Source organism: Arachis stenosperma, chromosome 1, assembly GCF_014773155.1.
Source record: "Arachis stenosperma cultivar V10309 chromosome 1, arast.V10309.gnm1.PFL2, whole genome shotgun sequence".
Lineage (NCBI taxonomy): Eukaryota > Viridiplantae > Streptophyta > Magnoliopsida > Fabales > Fabaceae > Arachis > Arachis stenosperma.
Window position 1 is genome coordinate 134,912,780 of NC_080377.1, and position 16,872 is coordinate 134,929,651.

At 36.2% G+C, this 16,872-nt stretch overlaps 1 protein-coding gene across 1 annotated transcript; it reads right to left on the bottom strand.

Annotated features, from left to right (window-relative positions):
• Window positions 1–451: 451 nt before the first annotated feature.
• LOC130935490 (serine/threonine-protein phosphatase 7 long form homolog) lies at window positions 452–2,629 on the bottom strand. Its single transcript, XM_057865258.1, has 3 exons — window positions 2,567–2,629; window positions 867–1,591; window positions 452–536 (listed from the first exon to the last, which is right to left on the bottom strand). Exons 1-3 carry the CDS (start codon window positions 2,627–2,629, stop codon window positions 452–454), a joined length of 873 nt encoding a protein of 290 aa, XP_057721241.1.
• Between the last annotated feature and the right edge of the window lie 14,243 nt (window positions 2,630–16,872).

Genomic DNA, 16,872 nt, shown 5'->3' on the forward strand with positions numbered 1-16,872 from the left:
AATTACTGATAACTATTTATAAACCTAATAACCATAATACTAGGAATTAAAAACAATACCTGTTCCTGTTGCTCATGAGGCGGGACACCCTGGTGAGGGCCAGCTGGTTCTTCCTGTTGCTGCTGCGGTTCATCGGCGCCTATCTCTCCGCCTGGAACTTTATCTGACAGCCGCAGGTGAATCCCATACTACTGCGTGTACCAGTCGTAGTACACTGGGAGAGGATGGAAGTCAATAATCTCCTCGCCTTGCTGCAATGTGTTATAGCGGTCAAATGTCCATCTGTTAACCCATTGACTGTAAATTTGTTTCCAGTCATGGTTCTGATGTCCTGTCAGCCGCTTGCAGTGATCACGACCAAGGTTGAACGCGGGGCCTGTTGGTAGCTGCTGCATCCCGAACTGTCGTCTGACCCGATCTGTCGCGTGCCATTCTATGCACTCGAATGACACTAAAGGCGACTGAGTGGAGCACATGAACATATGGGGTTCGAGGCCATCCGGAATCCCCACTCCCATATATGGCCGCCATATAAACTGCATAATAGTTACCAAGAGGTCGATTAGAAAAACTGTTGTTCTGAATAAAAACATTGGACATTAATGGTACAACTTACGTCGTCAATTCCCATGTCATCGAGACCTCGCCTAAAATGCGTAGTGGGCCGCCGTATATATCTCGTATATCGGCGCCAATGACTCCCCCTAACGAAAACATAATAACATTATTAATAAGAAGAACAAAATAATAATAATAATAATAATAATAATAATAATAATAATAATAATAATAATAATAATAATAATAACAATATGAATAAGCTTAATAATAATAATAACAATAACAACAACGCTAAAAGCCAATACCGTCGCGCTAGTGGAACACCAATATTGCCGAGTTGATCGCGGGGTATAGGTGTCAGGAACGGCATACGCTCCCACACCCAAATAAAAAGCAGTATCAGTGGGCCATCCATTTCCTTGCAGGTGTATCGTGAGGCACGACACAACGATCTGTATAGGTGTGCCAGACTGGCTGCTCCCCAACTATACCCTGAAATCCGGTGGAAATCCCTAAGTAGCGGTAGAAACTTCGAGTTCAGTGAAACGGTCGACTTATCCGGAAACACAACTGTACCGAGCATGCAGAAAATGTGCGCTCGGACGTACCGCTCGAGAGACTCTTGAGTATCACACGGCTCGGTGTCTCTGCACCGCGGGACCCAAGCAATATTAACCTTTCCCAACACGTGATCGTCCGGACCGGGCTCCCGACCAAAACACGCAATGCAGTTCTCCACCAAAAACTGGTGGCTGCTATCTGATCTACCCGTAACAGCATCCCCATTAATCAGGAGACCAAGAATATAGCTCACATTTTCCAGTGTTACCGTCACTTCACCGACTGGAAGATGAAACATGTGAGTCTCCGGCCTCCAGCGTTCCACCAAAGCACTCAGTAGTGCAGAATGACCTCTCATTTCACCCACTCGCGAAACATGTTGAAAACCAGTCAATGCCAATGTCGCTGTAACTACCTCATTCAACGTATCTGGCGGATCCAATTTTCTGGACAACAAATTTCTGATAGCCTGCAAAAAAAATTATAATTATTAAATTCTAAATAATACCGGTTAAAACATAATAATAATAATAAACTGTTAAAAAATCACGAATATTTATCTATTATTTATTAAACAGTATTATTAATTATTAAAAATTAATAATAATTTTTTCTCACTATCATAACTAGTATTATAAAATAATCATAATAACACTCTAACTATAATAATAGTTATCCAAATATAACAATAATAACAATAATAATAACCATTTATTATAATAACTATAGCCTACGAGGCTTGTTATTATTAACATACAGTATTAATTTTTATTACAAAATATTACTGAAAAAACCATTTATTATAATATCTATAATAATAATTTTTTTTCAACGTAAACATTATTAACAAAACCGTTTACTGTTGATGACAGTATTATTATTATTATTATTATTACTATCATAAAAAATAATAGTAAATCACTAAAAAATAATAATTTATTACACATTATTCTTATTAAATATTATTAATAAATTATTTTCATTAACAGATCCACTATAATAATAATAATAATAATAATAATAATAATAATAATAATAATAATAATAATAATAATAATAATAATAATAATAACAACAACGTTACTAACAATAAAGAGATTAATTTATTAGGATATTATTTTATAACGAGTGTACTCTTAGCGTACTTTTGGTCTATATATCGATAAGAACTTTGTAATCACAAATGAGAAATATGAATAAAAATAATACTTTTCTAAATAATTCTTCGTTTCTTTCCTAAACTCTTTCTACCATGATAACATAATTTGCCTAATAATAATAATAATAATAATAATACCGGTATTAAAAAATTTAAGACGTAACGCAAAATATTAATTATAATAATATTATATTAATAACCTCAATACTACTAATTACAACACAAATAAATAAAATTTAAATAAATTTATATATTTATTGTTAAATATTAAAAAAATTTACTTACAAAATGGGGATGATCCAAATACTCAATAATATGATCTTCTGGTTTGGTATAGTCACGCACCATTTTTTTTCCCTATACCATACTCAGTAACTATGCTTCTTCAATCTGTGTTTCTCACTTATAAGGACCCAGCTGAACCCCCTGCACGCATGCATGTATAGAGCCTGCAAAACACGTAACCAGCGTTTTGCTCTGGTTCACTGACAAACGCATTTTGCGTTTTGCTCAGTTCGAAGTTGGTCAAGTTTTGGTCCTGTCGGCATGCAGGACACGTTTCAATTTCTTGTTCCATTTCCACGCCAATCGCAGCCTGCGTTTTGCAGGGCCTGCAATTTTCTGTTTCTTGTTCCTGCAAAACGTTACCTGCGTTTTGCAGGTCTCTGATCTTCACAGGTCCACATTTATGGACATCACCCCATGCATCCATTTATCTGCACTTCACCGTTCTGTTTTCCATTTAGAAATTAATTTCCGCCGTAGTTCAGTCGAAATATTATTTTATAATAAAATATAAATAATACATTAAAATTATAAAACATAATTATATTTTAACATAAAATTTAAAATGGTATCTAAATTAAAAGTATTATATCACCTAAAATGTTATAATTTCTTTTAAATACAAACTAAATAAATATCCAAATATTAAAAATAAATATTAAAATTTATTATTAATCATCAAAATCAAAAGACTTATATTCAAGAACCTTCGATTACTTCGTTGGATCACATACTCCCAAATAATAATTTTTCTATTACTCTTAAACATATCTTTTAACTTTGTTAGGAGCAATTCTTCAATTAAATAATCAAAGTACAATACAAAGAATATAAAAAATTAAACTGCACACAGCATAAGAATTCAAAAATATGAAAAACAGCAACATAGCAAATAAACAACACTATAAAAAATAGCAACAATCAAGAACAAGAACAATAAAAACTGATGTGTACCCTATAAACTCGCAAATGACATCAAATCGAAACTGACCAGACAATTCGGAAAAATTAGTAGAAGAGCTCAATTACGCAACTCGGTTGCAGTTTTAAATTAGTCAAATATTATCTGCAGTCCGTTACCAATAATAACGGCACTCACAATATTACTAAAAGATCAGAACAAACAAAAGAAAGCAAACACTTCACTCATCTATATAAACGAGCCAATAAGCTCAGTGAAGGACAAGTCACACAATCCACTTTATTTCTTCTTTGCATTGCTTTCTTAACACCTTATTCTAACTTGAGCGTCGGAGTGCTTTTTGCAGGTGCTCCCGCCGTGGTGTTTCATTTTGCCGATGTGTTTTATCCTTCGCCTAGAACGACGTATAACTCTCCATCGAAGCTGAACGTCAGCGGAAGGAATCTTCATACCTCGGCTGCACATGAACAGAACATTTGGTGCCCACTGTGGGGCCGAAATTTATCTAACCCTACTATTTTCTTTGCCTAGCTTTTTACTCTTTTTTGCAGGATTTCCGATCCTCAAGCATGGCCGATAATGGGATCCAACAACCCATACAAGCAGAGCTCCTAGCTTAGAATGCTGAGCTTCAGGCAGAAGTTCAGAGAATAGCCGAGCTATCTTCCGCCAATAATGCTGGAAAGCATGAGGAAGGAAACTCCAAAAGCTTGGCTCAGGGTAATACGGACCCTCTGAACATCAGCCCGCCAAAGGAAAAGTTGACCTTAGACAACCCTTTCTCCGAAGAGATCACCAAGTTTCAGAAGCCGAAAAACTTTGTGTTACCCATCGCCCTTGAGCCATACAAGGGGTTTGGTAATCCCCGCACTCATGTTAAGAAATTTCAATTTATGATATTTTTTAATGGCACTAACAATGAACATGTGCTTTGTCGAGCTTTTCCAACTTATCTTGCTGGTGTTGCATTACTCTGGTTTTCCAAGTTGTCTGCAAGTTCAATTTCTTCATTAAGGAGCTGGCGAGATCTTTCATCGATTACTTTGCCGCATCAAGAATATATGTGCACAGATCAGACTACTTAGGCACAATCAGACAAGGGCAACACGAAAGCCTAAAGGACTACATGACTCGGTTCGCTGAAGCAACCATGGAGATTCCAGACTTAGACCCGGCAGTCCACCTACACGCCCTTAAAATCGACCTCAAACCTGGCAAGTTCCGGGAGACGATTGCAGTAACCAAACCAAAGACACTGGAAGAGTTCCGAGAAAGGGTTGTAGGTTAAATGGAGGTCAAAGAACTCCGTGAAGCTCAGAAAACGGACAGACAACTGCCCAGAAGAGAAGAGGAAAAGGCTTTCAAATTACCAAGCAATAAGGAATCAAAGAAACCTTTCAAGCTCACACCAAAATTCGATGCTTATACCAGATTCAATATAAAGAAAGAAAAAATAATCAAAGAGATTCTCAATGCCAAAATAATAAAGCCTCCTGCCCGAGCAGGAAGTTACCAGGATCAGCGATTTATAGAGAAAAGCAAACGCTGTGCTTTTCACCAGAAGTATGGACACATAACGGACGAATGCATAATTGCCAAGGACTTATTAGAGAGATTAGCCCGACAAGGTCTCCTAGACAAGTATGTCGAAGGATGAAGAAATAGGGAAAGTACTCGGGACCGAGAAGAGCATCAACGAACCTCGGAAGAAAAAGATTACAGTAGATGGTCCAACCTTAATCCACCCAAGGGGGTCATAAACTGCATATCTGGAGGATTTACTGGGGGAGGTGAGACAAATGCGGCACGAAAACGAAGTTACTGGGCAATGCTGGCAATTGAAGAAATAGTACCCCAAAGAAAGGTGATACAACAGAACCCAAAATAACTTTCAGCCAGGCCGACCTATCCTCACCAGGCCCAAACCTCGACGACCCAGTAGTGATTTCCATCCAAACAGGAGAGTTGTTGGTAAGAAAGGTCCTCTTGGACCCAGGTAGTAGCGTTGATGTCCTATTTTATTCTACTTTCCAAAAAATGAAACTATCTAAAAAAACTATGCAACCTTCATTCGGAGAACTGGTTGGGTTCTCTGGGGAAAGGGTCCCAATAAAAGGCTACATATGGTTAAAAACGACAATGGGAAACACCTCATTATCAAGGACTATTGATGTCCAATACCTTATAGTCGACTGCCCCAGTCTTTACAATATTATCCTTAAAAAAAAGACCTACTCTGAACACATTCAGAGCAGTGGTATCTACTTTACATCTATGTGTTAAGTTTCAGGTACAAGATGGTGATATACCACTATTTTATGATATATTTTGGACTGAATTGAGTGGGTTTTATCAACTATTCTCACATTTATTCATGTAAATTGCATGTTTTTAAGCTTCCTTCCTAATTTCGTGCTATGATTGAAAACATGCTTCCTAAGCCTTAAAATTGTTAATTTTTAATCTTCCTCTATTACCATTCTATACCGTGATGTGTTTGTTAAGTGTTTTCAGGTTTATATGGCATGAATGGATTAAAGGAGGAAGATGAAGCAGGTTAAAGTGGAAGGAACACAAGAAATTGAAGAGTTGAGAAACGAGGAGCGACGTGCACTCATGGCTGACGCGTGTGTATGACTAGAAGCGTCGTTAAGCAACACGTACGCGTGACTAACGCGTACGCATGGCCAGGTGCAAGGTTCAGCGACGCGTACGCGTGGTCGACGCGTACGTGTGGCCGACGCGTACGCATGACAGAGCGTCACGTGCTGCACTTAACAGAACTCGCTGGGGGTGATTTCTGGGCTGATTTGAACCCAGATTCAAGCCCGAAAACACAGACTAGAGGCAGGGATGGAGCTGAGACTGACTACACTTTCACTTTCACTTTAGTTTTTTATTGGTTTTTGAATTCTAGTGAGAAAAACTCCTACTTCTCTCTAGGATTTTGACATTCTTAGTTTTATCTTCGAATTGGATCTTGAGAGAGATAAGGCTACCTTCATTCCTCATCATTTTGTTCCTAGTTTCTTCTTAAATTCCCTTATTTACTCTTTTCCATTTGATTATTGAATTCATGTTTGATCTTGTCACTTTTGAATCTTATTAATGCATTGGAGTATCTTTATATTTATTTTTATTACTTGTTTGATTCATGTTAATTATTGTTCGTGCCAATTTTTATTTAATTAATTTTTCATAATTATCATGTCTTTTATTTACTCCTATTATGTGTTTATGAAAATGGCATTCATGTTAATGGAGTAAAACTCCCAACTTGGTTGGGGGTTGGGTAATTGGAAACACTTGAGTTGTGATACTCAAGTATTAATCTGTAATTGGGGATTGCTGGCTAACTCGATTTTCACCAACTCTAGTCCTTTCCCATGAAGTGACTAGGACTTGTGAGTCAGAGTTAGTGACAGCCACTTGACTTTCCTTCAACTGTTAGAGGATAACTAAGTGGGAGCAATGAACTTTTACTATTATACTTGGGAAAGACAACAAGGATAGAAACTCCAATTCTTTCCCCTAACCAAGGCTTTTTATTTTAAATACATATAACCTCTTGTTATTCATTCATTACTTTAATTCCTAGCCATTTATTTCTCCGTTCTCAAATTCAGAAAATATTAAAAAAAAATTCTAACCAATAATTTGCATCTCGTGTCAACTCTTAGGGAAACGACCCGGGATTCTACTCCCGGTTATTTATTATTAATTGTGACACAATTTAAATTGATAGTGAAAATTTCGTCGGTTAAGACTGTACTTGCAACGCTATTTTAGAAAATATTTTTCAGAAATTCTTAACCGGCATTTTTTCTCCCATCAGATGGCAGGATAGCAACAATACACTCAGATCGACAACAAGCTCGGCAATGTTACAATGCAAGCCTAAAAAGGGCCAACACAGGAGGAAAACCTCAACAAGAAGTGTAGGCTGTCCACAGCACAAACGAAGTACTATCATTAGTAGAACTCAATCCTCAGGAAGATTCCCAGGAAAGACCTCAACCAGCAAATGAACTCCAAAGGGTTCCTCTGACCTCAAAGGCAGAACAATTTACGTATATTGGCCGAGCTCTTGAAGGAGAGGAGAAATCAAAACTAATAAAGGTACTATAAGACAATGCCAACTTGTTCGCTTGGACCCCATCAGACATGCCAGGGATAGACCTGAGCATCATTTGCCACAAATTCGCCATCGACAAAACAATCCGACCCATGGCTCAGAAGAAAAGAAACCTCAGAGTGGAAAAGGCGAAGGCAGTCCTGGAAGAGACAACGAAGCTCCTTAATGCTAGCATCATCAAAGAGATCTGCTTCACCACATGGCTCTCAAATGTGGTAATGGTAAGAAAGAACTCAGGTAAATGGCGCATGTGCGTTGACTTTACAAATCTTAACAAGGCATGTCCAAAAGATGCTTACCCATTGCCTTGTATTGACAAACTAGTAGATAACGCTTCTGGGTTTAAAAGCTGAAGCTTCATGGATGCATACTCTGGTTATAACCAGATTCTTATGCATCCAGAAGACCAAAGCAAAACAGCTTTCATAACAGAACATGGAAATTTTTGTTAGAAGGTAAGGCCATTTGGCCTAAAGAATGCAGGTACAACATATCAAAGACTAATGGACAATGTATTCCATCAGCAAATAGGTCGAAATATGGAGATCTATGTAGATGACATGGTAGCCAAGACTTCATCAGAAGGATCGCACTGTGACAACCTAGAGAAAATATTCAAACAGATCCGAGCATATAATATGAGACTCAATCCAAAGAAATGTCCTTTTGGGGTACAAAGAGGAAAATTCCTCGGGTTTATGCTGACTTCACATGGGATTAAGGCGAACCCTAAAAAATGTGAGGCAATACTCAACAAGGCAAGTTCAAAAACAATCAAAGAAGTACAACAATTAGCAAGAAGGGTAGCCGCACTGTCACGATTCCTGCCCGCAGTATCAAACCGATCATACCACTTCTTCCAGACGATCTCCAAGAATAAAAAGTTCAAATGGACCAAAGAATGTGAAACAACATTTTTTGAGCTTAAGGCTATCCTATCCTCACCACTAGTACTACAAAGTCCAGATATCGGCAAACCTTTGTATTTGTACTTATCTTTTTCTAATCATTCTGTAAGTCCAGTTCTTGTTATCGAGACAGGAAAGGCACAAAAACCAGTATACTTCGTTAGTAGAGTCATGCAACCAACCGAAAAAAGGTATCCCAGAATAGAACAATTGGCCCTAGCATTGGTAACAATAGCAAGGAGGCTAAGGCAATACTTTCAGAGCCACACAATAGTCGTAAGGATGAACCAACCATTATGGCAGATACTGACAAAGCCAGAATTGGCAGGACGGCTGACCAAATGGTCCATTGAACTTTCTGAGTTTGATATTCAGTTTCAATCAAGACCAACTCTGAAATCATAGATCTTGGCAGACTTTGTTTTCGAACTTACCGCCAATGAGCAATATGACGAACAGGTTTGGAAGTTACAGGTGGATGGAGCATCAAACCGCGAGGGAAGTGGAGCTGGGATAGTACTAAAGGAAGGATAAACAGTAATGGCCTAACAATCACTTCAGTTCCACTTCTCGGCAAGCAACAACCAAGCTGAGTATGAGGTGCTCATAGCAAGTCTAAAGCTCGCCCTCAGTTTCCATGTACACCGCCTAACAGTATACTGTGATTCCCTATTGGTAGTTCAGCAAATCAAAGGAGACTTCCAGGTAAAAGATCCTCTGTTAGAGCGGTATTGGCTCATAGCAAAGGATCTTATTTCAAAGTTTGATGAATTCATTATATCGCATGTGCATAGAGAGAAGAACACTAGAGCAGATATATTGTCCAAACTCACCGCTACTAGAGCAAACACACACACGTCGGCACTAGCACAACTTACACTAGAAAATCCTATCGAATCACTGTGCATAATGAACATCACTCATACAAATGACTGGAGAATGCCTTTTCTTGAGTATATTAGTGCAGAGACCATTCCCAGAAACGAGACTAATCCTTAAATCTTTAGACGAAAAGCAAGTTTTTATACAACTGTGGCAGGAGAAATGTACAGATGTGGTTTCTCACAACCACTACTAAAATGCCTCGGCAAGGACGAAGCCAACGAAGTCATGACCGAGGTCCACGAGGGCGTGTGTGGCAACCATATAGGAGGACGAGCACTGGCGGCCAAAATTGTCTGAACAGGATATTAACAATGAAAATGGACTGCATAGCAAAGGTAAAAACATGTGACAACTGTCAAAAATATGTCGCTATTTCAATAAAGCCTGCCGAAGTGTTACACAGTATGGAGGTAAGATGGCCTTTCTATAGATGGGGGCTCGATATCCTCGGCCTATTCCTAAAAGCACCAGGACAGGTAAATTTTTTTTAATTTCAATATATTATTTCTCAAAATGGACAAAAGCATAGCCATTAGCAAGAATAACAGCAAAAAAGGTACAGTCTTTCATATGAAAAAATATCATATGTAGATTTGGAATACCTAAAGAAATAATATCGGATAACGGTAGGCAATTTGCAGATAGCAAACTTGCATCATTCTTGAAAAAAATTAACATACAACATCATTTTAGCTCGGTCGAGCACCCACAGACAAATGGACAGGCCGAAGCAGCTAACGAGTAATCTTGCAGGCAATGAAAAAGGCTCACCGATGCGAAAGGTGAATGCGCAGACTTAATCCCAGAAATATTGTGGAGCTATAACACAATAATACAAACCACTAATACCAATTAAGGTCGGCATCACTACCTTAAGGGCCGAGCTATACAGCCAAAGCCACAATATTGACACAAGGAAAGCCGAACTATACCTCATGGAGGAAGATAGAGAAATTGCAGCTATAAAACAAAGAGCAATGAAGCAACTTATCGAAAGACAACATAACAAGAAAGTGGTACCCAGAACATTCAATGAAGGAGACCTCGTCCTCAGAAGAATAGAGGAAGCAAGACGACCTCCATCACATGGCAAACTCGCAGTAAATGGGGAAGGACTATTCCGGGTTGCAAAAGTACTTGGAATGGGGGCTTACCAGCTACAAACACCAAAAGGCGACTCATTATCGGGAAACTGGAATATTTCTTCACTAAAGTTGTATAGATTGTAAACTTTTCAATCAGCAGATGAAGGTACTCTTTTTTTTTTCCTTAGAGATTTTTTCCCAAATACGAATTTTACCTAAGGAGGGTTTTAATGAGGCTAGACGCCCAATATGTCAATTGTCAATTATTACAAGGACAGAGAGTTTACTGACGTATGAATAAACGATCTCTTGTTCCTATTCTACTTTCAAACAATTGCGCAAATGAAAATAAACAGTAGTCAAACATGCATACTTCTAAATATCAAAATATCCAAGGTTCAACCTGTTGAGTTTGAAAAACTTGAATTCTTTGTGATGATCAAACATTATTATTAATATATTAATTAGAAAAATTATAAAATTATTATTCTCAAATTGTTTAGCTAATGGATTTTGGTTAGTGTGCAGTTTTAGCATTGGGCCAGAATTTGATCAAGCCCAAATTGGAGCAATGATGAACAGCCTTGTGAAAATCCATTTTGAATCAAAAGCTAATTAGGCCAGGAAACCAATGTGCAGCACAAAACAATCTTTTTGATAGAACAACAAAGCCTTTGGTCTGAAATTGAAGAAAGAAGGAATGAAAAGAGAAGTGGTTCAGTTATCCACTCTCTTTTGATGATGGAATTCAAATTTTAAATAAATTTAATGCATGCATTGGTTACTGGAACACAAAATTCAATTTGATTAAATGCTCACATAGGTAACCGAAGTCCACAATTCAATTTCATTTAATTTTACATTGAATGCTTTTTTTCTTCTCTCTCTTCTCTCTCTTTGTTGTTTCGGTTGTCACTTCACTCAGGAAAGAAGAGTGAACAAGTTATCAGAGAAAACAGTGAAGCTATGAAGAAGAAAAAGGCTAGGTTAATGATGGTTTCTAAAGAAGGAAGATCCGAAGCATGGTGTGGCTAAGATCTTTACTATTGAAGGCAAGATTTCAAGAAGAAGCTTCAAGATCTTCATGCCAAGAATAGACAAGATCTATCTCGGTCAGAGAAGAAGATCTCAGTGGGTAAAGCTCATTTCCATTTTTATTCATCCAAGAGAGAAGGTAGCTACTGGAGCTATGAAGAGGAAGAAGCAAATATGGAAAAGAAGGAGATGTCAAAGATCAGAGGTTCATCAAGGGTCAGTGTTCTTTCTTGGAGCCAAAGTCAAGATCAAAGGCTCAGATTGAAGAAGCTTGATGAAAAAGGTTGAGAGAGGTACATGCATGTTGATTTGATTTCGGTTTTTCCTCTCTCTTCTCTGTGTCCGAACCTGCTGTGTGTTGGAGAAGATGTTGATAGCTTGGTTGAACCGGTTTCAACCTTGGAAGCTTCCCCTTCTATAATAAAGGTGAACGGCCAAGGGTTGAAGCAAGGAGAGTAAGCACAGAGTTCTCACAGCTACCCGAAGCTAACAGAGGACCCTCATCGTCATCATCAGGGGCAAAACGTTTAAAATTTAAATTGGATTTCAAAACGGAAATAGAAGCCGAAAAAAATATAAAATAAAAAAATTAAAAACTCAAGATTGTCAAATATGTTACCTTATCTAAAAAGCCAAAGACGAGTTTGACTGGTTAATTAGTTAGACTCATTTTGTCGTCCCTAATCTAAAGTTAGAATTGTTAGTATTTGATTTCTTTAATACCTTAACATAACACTGATTTTGAAATATAGCTGTTATGGACAAAAGAAGGCGTAACCGACGAGGCAATTAACTCGTAATCGACATCATGAGGTAACGACAAAATCACCATAACGGCTACACTATTAAAGCTCATAACCGTTGAATCTCAATAGTAAAACGCTGCAATTAGCACTAAATACCGGAAAAACGGAAGCTCTAAAGGGCAAAATTAAAAGGATAAGGCAACCAATAGGTAAGTATAGGAAAAAAGACTCTCACTGCCTAACACCCTACTGACTTTAGTATCGGAGTATCTTGCAGGTTGTCCACCTAGTCTGGTTCTACGCGTGACGAAATTGGGATCTCCAGTTCCAGCTTCCACTTCATCAGTTCGTAAACTCGCTTCGAACAATAGCAGAATTTGAATTTTAGATTTAGTGAAGTTAAAATAGACTAAAGTTACAAAACCCAACTTACACGAACAAGATTACAAGAATATAGATAAGTAAAATAACGAAATTAAATTTAGTTTTATTTGAGTTCCATAAAATAAGTACCTACTTATTAATTTCATGTCATGCTTATTTTGTATAATTACTTCCAAACATTATATTTGATTTTTTTTCATTTAAACTTGCTTTTCCCAAAAACAATAATAAAAGAAGTATCAAGATCTTACACTCCACCGTATACTTCGAATTTTTCAAATATCATAAAAACAAATAAATCAAGTAGGTTCACCAGCACTAGTTACATGCATTTTTTAAAGGTAACTACTCCTATGAAAATACCAAAAATATCTTTTTATGATGATTCTTCTTTAAATTGTGTAACTTATTTATTTAGCAATACTTTAAATAAAGTAATACTTTTACTTCAAATAAAATCAAGTCTTACGATCTATCATCCAATAGTCAAAATAATGTATCTTCACATAATGACAATCATTAAATTTTCATTGGAGTAGCTACCTTTTTTAAATGTGTCAGGCAACTACAAATGCATGTTTAAATAAAAACATGATACACCAACAAGAAGATCACAACATTGGAACATGCAAGTAACTAGTAAAATAAAAACATAAAGATCACTTGAGAATGACCAAGTCCAATAGTCAATTCTCCCAACAACTGCACATTGGCACACAATTTAAAACGTGTTAGTGCTTGCAACCATTACCTTGAACATCAGAACCTGATTCATTGGTTCATTTCTAATGAACATAATAACCTAGAAGCTAATATTAAGGATCACTAAGGATGAGTAATTCCGATGTGCATACTAGCTCAGAGAGTTGATGCTGTCAATCAAACACAATGGAGGAAAAAGGGCAAAGAAAACCGGCTTCAGACTCAAATAAACTTTTGCCATCTAAATCAAATAATCAGTCCCACAAATCATTAAATACCAACTACAACTAGAATCTCTTTATTTCCGAGGCCTGAAAAATGCTACCATAATACCATTAAAATTTCAATTTTGAGCAATTCAAGTCATTACAAATTGTTAAAATGAATAAGATTCTAATTCTCAAAATTATCACCTGGAAATGCAGAAGATTCATGAAGACTTGTGACACATACACAAATTGTGAACAGATACAAGGGTTTTGGAGGGGAAGGAGAAGGAATGTAAGGGTCTGAAAAGTAAAATGGACTTCACTTTACCTACAATTTCAATCCCTTCCCTCCTTTTCCTTTCCTTTCCCCATAAAATCAAAAACCCATAAACACTCCCAAGAAAACAATCTTTAACATTTAGCTCATATGCAAAAAGATTCAGTTATTGGAGTATGCAAGCAGTTTGAGATGAAGAGATACCATGAAAAGATTTAGTTATACATGATATAGGCCGTGTGTTTCCTAGAAACTCGTTTGGAAGACAGTGACACCGTTTCAAATTTAAAGATCTGAATGGTTTAAGGTTTCATTTCCTATTTTCATTCAATGTTTAGTTGAGAAAAGAATGAACAGTGGAATTCAAGCTGTGTTTGGTTCTTGGGCGAGGACAGTGGAAGTAGGAACAGAGACACAAATTTGCGTCTATGCATATTTTTTAGTTATAGGAAGAGAGGCATTCTAAGGTTTATATTTTAAAGGGGCAAAATGACAATAGTACAATACCAAAAAAGAATGAGACCAGTTCTTCCCTCTCAATCCATGCCCATCCTGTCCGAGCAGCCAAGAGTCTTTTGTCCCACCGCGTTACTTTGCCCACTAACCTTGGACAACAACCAAACACAGCTTCATCATTTCCTTTTGCAAAGTCTCTACAAAAAACCTACAAAACAAAAACATTGTCGAAAAATTCACTACAGATTCTGGAGTTGTAAATAACAAAATCAATGACTTATAAAGTCACACTAGAGTTGTAAATAGGTTTAATTATTCTGTTGGTCCCTATAATTTTGCAAAATTTTTAATTAGGTTCCTATATTTTATCTGTTTTTGGCCGGCTCTGGTCTTTTCTGGGGTTGATGAAGGACCACTTCCTAAATTGGACAGATGAGCCGAGTAGGAAAGAGAATTGCAAGCAGCGTTTGAGGTGCTTTTGTGCGATCATTTGGCATATCTAAACGGAGAGAAATAGGAGGATATTTCAGAATCAAACGAAAGGTGTAGAAGATATCATCCACATGACCATGCTCAGCTACAACGAGTGGAGAGATGCCCATTCCTAAGTGTTGTTGATGGCGTTGCTGGAAATGACATGTGAGTTTCTTTAGTTTGATTGGTACCTTTGGAATTACCTTCTGTTTGTTGTTTGACGCTGAATGCTCTACCTAGTATGTTGAGCTCCTTTATTTTAAAAAAAAAAGTATTAAAATCATCTTTTTAAATAAAATAATTTTTTAAAAGATGAAGATATCTCATTTCACTATTGTTTATTCTGCAGTCCCACCATCACTGTTTATTCTACATTTTCCACCAAGCAACTTATTTGAATTAATTGATGATACAACTAATGCATAAGTTATAATTTATAAATGATTCTCCTAGAAGTTCTTAACCAAACAATATGAAACAGATTCTCCATCTCAGATTTAATTATCATTATCAATATATATTTTTCAATTTCACTATAGAAATTTCTAATCTTCTGGTAAATAAAATGATTACTTCCCAAAATTTACAGGACAAATGTGAACAACACAAAATCAAATTGAAAGAACAAAAAATTTCAGTTTAATTCACAAAAACTATACAAAATCATAGCTAATAGCAGATTGCACAATAGAAGCTAGTCTTAATTATACAAACAAACCTCATAAAATGCCACGAACAAAACAAAAAATTAAAAAATTTCTATGAACTCAGATCATGATTCAGCTTCGAATTTCATAGAAACGAATCAAAATTGATCCTTTTGAATAAGAAAGATCTAAATCGATTGAAAATCACTTAATAAAAAAAAGAGGAAATTAATAAAAAGGAGAGGATTTTACATTTTTGACAAGGATGAAGTTAGCGGTGACGACGGTGGTGACTATACAAATTAAATATTTATTTTAAATTTAAAACTACAATAATCAAATTAATCATCTTTTTTTATAAAATAAAATTAGAATTCAAAATATTCCTAAAAAATCAATTTAATTATTTTTAATAAGTTAGTTTCTAAAAATAAGAGCCCAAATTAATAAAATAAGTTGGAATTTTTTTTCTATTTAGATTTTCAAAAATGCGAGTGGTTATAAAAATTATTCTTTCACCACCGTTTCTTACTATTCCATCGGGATAAATTACCACAAAAAGAACTGATTATTCTCCACGAGAACAAAGTTAAAGGGTAAACAGAGAGAAGAGAAAGAAAAAGATTAAATTGTGAATGATGAGGGTATAGTTGAGGATGGAAGGATATATATAGAGTTTTTTTTCTAAAATATCCAGAATGCAGAAACACCTATATCATAATACACATATATCAGGTGCTGAGATCCGCATTATACGTTTGAGTGTATCTCAGATACTGAGACCCGCATTAGGCGTTTACACGTATCTCGAATACTGAGACTTTATTCAACGTTTACACTTATCTCAAATGTTTAGTACCCATTTCTCCGCTTAACATGCACCCTAAATGTGTCAACTGTCATTGTGTCACAGAACGGAGTTTAAATATTCGAGATTTGTTTATTTTTTAATTTTTCTCTTAATATCCGAGATGCGATATGTTGTACATTTAAAAAATTACTTTATATTTTATGCGTTTCCGTAATTTTTATATTTATTTCACTTAAATAAAAAATAATCCCAAAGGAAACATACTAGATATTATTATTATAATATATGGTGTACTTGGCAAGACAAGGCTTTACAAGCTGTCCCTCCTCAATTAATTGAGAAAAACTCACTAACCCACTTGTGTTGTAATATGCACAAAATCATCAAAGGATTTTGTAATTTTTAGTTGGTCGGTTCTTTAGGAGTATGTTCGATATTATGGTACGTGTGGCTGTATATTCACCTCATCATCGAGCAATGTTGAATGAAAAACGCAAACAATGCTAGTGTCTTTTTAAGTGTTTCGATGTTACTTTCAGATAATAACTAGCTAGTAGTAGCTAGCTAGCAAACTTGCCTCCTCTTGTAATATTATTGCTACACTTATAATATTATTGTTGATTTCACTCA

Bases quoted from the DNA above. Each gene is read 5' to 3' on its own strand.
- LOC130935490 (XM_057865258.1), bottom strand. From the start codon at position 2,629: ATGGTGCGTGACTATACCAAACCAGAAGATCATATTATTGAGTATTTG. The intron at 1,592-2,566 runs GTAAGTAAATTT...TTTTTTTTGCAG, and splicing joins ATTTGGATCATCCCCATTTT to GCTATCAGAAATTTGTTGTC. The intron at 537-866 runs GTATTGGCTTTT...ACTATTATGCAG, and splicing joins GGTGTTCCACTAGCGCGACG to TTTATATGGCGGCCATATAT.